The sequence below is a fragment of the Pistacia vera genome, unplaced genomic scaffold (assembly GCF_008641045.1).
Source record: "Pistacia vera cultivar Batoury unplaced genomic scaffold, PisVer_v2 Contig73, whole genome shotgun sequence".
NCBI lineage: Eukaryota > Viridiplantae > Streptophyta > Magnoliopsida > Sapindales > Anacardiaceae > Pistacia > Pistacia vera.
Window position 1 is genome coordinate 744,059 of NW_022196590.1, and position 4,705 is coordinate 748,763.

Genomic DNA, 4,705 nt, shown 5'->3' on the forward strand with positions numbered 1-4,705 from the left:
TTGCCTCAACCTTCTCTGCCACCGCCTCCTTACCCTATTTTTTATTAACCCAGTTTTAATTTTTCAGCTCCGCCTCTGCCATCTGCCTCCCCCAATTTTTATTAACCTTGTCTAATTTTTTCATGGCAACAAACACTCGGTCAACAAACTAATTATCCTCATGAAACAAACACATAATCAATGAATCCAAATGAAACAAACACACCATCAATCAATAATATATAAATCTGATATACTTTTTTCCCTCAATGATTTCCAATCAACCCACTCAAACATTTTTTATCTCTTGTCCATTGCAAGACGGAGAGCATTTGTTACCGTTTCAGTTCGGTAAAAACCGGTCTTCATTTATGTTAGGCACTACAAGTTCATCGGTTTCTTGCCGCAATAAACACTGAAAAAGCATTTGTCGAATTCACTTAGTTTGGCCATGTACTGTACTGCATTATCATCCTTAGTTTTATTGTTTATTTCTGTCTAGTCCTTAATTTTATTATTTAATTTAAATAAATTTCACACATGTCAGTTTATTATTAGTTTGTGGTACCAAATCAGCATTCTGATTTGTACACCGGCTACTGTAGATTTTCTCTATTTTCGGAAACATATATTTTTTAACCACCCTTTTAATGGTTCTTCAACTGATTTATTATTTAAAAGGTCACCTTTTGTAGTAATGTAAGTATATTTATGTAAAGTAAGAATACAGTTTCAAATGTTAGCAATGGCATACAGAGTGTATTTTCAATTTATGTACGAATAGCGTGACCTTTTGTATAAATTAATTTTGTATATATAGTTCATATGTTTAATATTACTATATATTTACATCAGCACTATATGTTTAAATGAATTAGTTTTTACATATAAAACTTCTTTCTTGTTTCACCTTTACAGATGATACAAGGATCAAAGAAGACCGTGAAAGATTGTATCGATATATACTAAACGATGACGAAATGGGATTATTTTTTTTTTTTTTTCTGGGCAAAAACTTTCAAAATATTTGACTGTTGGTATATCAGACAACGAGGACACCCCTCTCCACGTTGCAGTTAAGGCAGGCCCCTCTCGTTTTCTCGGTGTACTAGTAGGTTTAATGCAAAGAGACGATTTTGCTATTAAAAATCGTAATGGCAATACTGCTTTTTTTATTGCTGCTGCAATGGGAAGCGTGGACTATGCTAAACTGATGTTTGAAAAGAATGAAAAATTACCAAGTATCCGTGGAGACAAGGAAATGCTACCAATTCACATTGCAGCTCAGGGCGGCCATGAAAGGACGGTGGAGTTTCTTCATAAAGTCCAAGGACCCCTGGGAGAAATGGATAGCAACAAATTGTCTGGTAAGCACCAACTTTTTCTAATATTCTAATTGCTTATTTACTTATTTACTTGATCATATTAGTTTTATTATGCTGCTTTATATATATATATATATAGAGTTTTGATTTAATAATAAAAATCCTCTTGATTATGAAATAATACAAAACCGGCCCATTGCTTATTATTTTAGTTAGTTTATAATAGCCATTAGAATACTAATTATATTGATAATATATGATTAAATATGCATGGTTACATGCAAGAAATTAAGTGTAGGAGATTTGATCACAAAGTTGATATGCAGGAATTAAAATTGTTAGAGACAAGAATTCAAAGATGTTATATCTAGACCCAAAAAAATTATCTAGATTAGGTATTAAAGCGATTTAATATGATAAATTGCAAACCATTGAGGCAACAATTCATCACTAAAGATTTGTCCTGAAGATGAGAATGAAATAAAAGAAATGGACAAAGTTCTTTATATACAAGCAGTTGGAAGTCCGATGTATGTAATGACCAGTACAAGACCAAATATATGTATGTAATGACCAGTACAAGACCAAATATATGTCATGCAGTAGGAGTGGTTGGAGTTAGTATATATCAATCAAATCCTGGAATAATTCATTGGCAAGTTGTGAAAAGAATTATGAGATATCCGAAGGGCACTAAAGGTATCAAACTGTGTTCCGGTTTAAATAATCTAGAACTTATTGACTATTGTAATGCAGATTTTGCAGGTGACATAGATGATAGAAAGTCCACAAGTGGAATACGTATATTTTTTTTTTTGGTGGAACAACTATTTATTAAGTAGGAAACAAGCTTGTGTTGCAAAGTCAACCATAAAAGCAGGATATATATCTTGTAGCACAATTGTAAGTACTACAGTATGGGCTAAAAAATTTAATGCTAGCCTACCATTGGGTATACTTGATAACATGTTTATGTGTTTTGTCGGGTCAGTCATCTGTTTGGTAAAAAGTGGAGCTAATAGTTCCTAAGGTAAACACATTGACACAACTTATGCCTATATTCAAGATATAATGGAAGGGAGAAATCAAAGTCTACTATATACACTGGTGAGATGGTGGCTGATCTTATGACCAAGGGATTATCATTCACATAATATTTTTCACTACAATAGTTTCCGCTACAATAGTTTAACCTTATAAATACATTCACATAATATTTTTATTTAGTATATCATTAACACTAAGGCTATATGTTTGAATGAGGATTGGATAGGAATATGAATGGAAAGAGTGTAGGACGAGAATGTATAGTAACAGACCCACTTAGTCATGAGTGGGGGTTAGTGATCCCACTAAAAAACAATTCATTAATTTGGTTTGATTTTTCACTTTGGACCATACTGTATTTGTATTCGTGTTTTTAAATTTGATCAAATTCATTTACTTTTCTTATAGTTTATATTATTTTATTATAGACTTGCCGTTCTAAAGTTAATTCTTGGATCCATCCTGAGAATATATGAAAGATTAGAATAGGATTATATTGTTTTTTGTAATAAAGAATGTTAATGGAATGAAATAAAATAGTTTAAATATGTATGTATGTACGTATGTTATTAGATCATGAAATCCATTAAAAGTTAATTAGATAAAAAGAAGAACCCCTATTAGAAAGTATTTTATAAATACAAAAATTAAGAATAAAATTAAATATTTAATTGTTGTTTTTACTCAAAAAATAAATAAATTTGGAGAAATTATAATAATTTAATATATTACATTTTAGGATAGTTTTTATTTATTTATTTCATATATTTCATAAACCACTCTTACAATATTAATTAGTTTAAGAATTTTTTACTTTATTAATCACTCTTCTAAACGCTAATTAGTACAATTTGAACATGGTTCATCAACTAATTTATATTTTATAAAGGTTATATTCGGTAAAAGTAAGCAAATAAAGTAAAACTAAAAATTACAAATTTTACCAATGGGCTTATTGAATAGATGGACCTAGAGAGTATAAATTTTATTAAAGTACAAGTGGCCTCTCTGGTTCTATAAATTAATTTTGTATGGATATATGGTTCGTGGTTAACTTGTGTACTCATGATGTGTTAACATTATATTAAAATAGTGATGCACATATTCATAGCATTATTGATAGTTTCTAATGTTCAATATATTATTCTATCAATTTATATAAAAACCACTTTCAATGAATCAATTTTTATTTGTAAAACTTGTTCTTGTCTTGTTTACAGATTGCTTGAGGATAGGTGAAAACATAAAAAAACTGTATAGAGCTGCATTGAGGAATGACCTGAAAACTATTAGAGATGTTTTTACGAAAGATCCAGAGAATATTCCACTGTATTTAACTGCTAGGATTTCAAACAACGGTGATACGGCTCTCCACATTGCAACTGCGATAGTTTCTACTGTGTTTGTTCAAGAACTGGTAAATAAGATGGAAAAAAAAGATTTGGCTATTCAAAATTGTGATGGATGTACTGCTTTTTTTTCTTGCTGCTGCATCTGGAAGGGTGGAACTTGTCAAGCTGATGTTTGGGAAGAATACAGAGTTACCAAGTATCCGTAGATATGACGAGATCTTACCAATTCATATAGCAGCTCAAGACGGCCATAAAGAGATGGCGACGTACCTTTATGAAGTCACTAAAGATAAATTAACAGACGATGATCTCATCAAATTTCTTCGTGATCTGGTCGATAGAACTGATTTGTTTGGTAAGCATGTCTTGACATCTAGGTTAATTGCACAGTCACTTGATAATCTTTACTTTTGATTGAATTAATTTAACTACGTAGGTTTTAATTGAAATTATACGTCCTTCACATATTATTAATTAAACTAAATTAAGGATATGCATATATAAACCCAAGATATTACTTTCCATAACAAATATCACTATTAATACCAAATTGTACAAAAATTATTAATAAGCAAAATCATTACCTATTAATTAAATAAAATAATTTTGTTTTGTTTTTGTTATCCTATTAAAAGAAAAAGGATAGAAATTAGCAATGAATTAATTCAATCAATGTAGGAGGTGCGCTAAATAAAATCTTAGTTTATGATGTTACCGAATACTTGGTCAAACGCACAACAGTTAGGTTTAATATAAAACATTTAAGAAATTAACAATAAATATAAAAAAATAAAAATAAAAAGAGAAGGAAGACACAAAAGATTTATGTGGTTTAAAAATATGTTTATATCCGTGGGGTACAATATAGAAATATTTTCTTCACTAGAATATAAAATTAACAAATAAAATATCAAGGATTATGTCAATTTGTCAAACCTAATAACTACTAAAAACCTTTGAATGGAGTACATTCCAAAAGATCCAATGCATCACTTATTTAAG

The 4,705-nt window shown here is 29.8% G+C and overlaps 1 protein-coding gene across 1 annotated transcript; it reads left to right on the forward strand.

Annotated features, from left to right (window-relative positions):
• The first annotated feature begins 1,199 nt into the window (after positions 1–1,199).
• LOC116115011 lies at positions 1,200–4,068 on the forward strand. The gene is made up of 2 exons (XM_031401148.1): positions 1,200–1,346; positions 3,572–4,068. The coding sequence occupies exons 1-2, from the start codon at positions 1,241–1,243 to the stop codon at positions 3,907–3,909; spliced, it is 444 nt and encodes a 147-aa protein (XP_031257008.1). The 5' UTR covers positions 1,200–1,240; the 3' UTR covers positions 3,910–4,068.
• Positions 4,069–4,705: the final 637 nt, after the last annotated feature.

Coding starts and splice junctions, on each gene's coding strand:
- LOC116115011 (XM_031401148.1), top strand. CDS start 1,241: ATGCTACCAATTCACATTGCAGCTCAGGGCGGCCATGAAAGGACGGTG. Junction 1,347..3,571: donor GGATAGCAACAAATTGTCTG/GTAAGCACCAAC, acceptor TCTTGTTTACAG/ATTGCTTGAGGATAGGTGAA.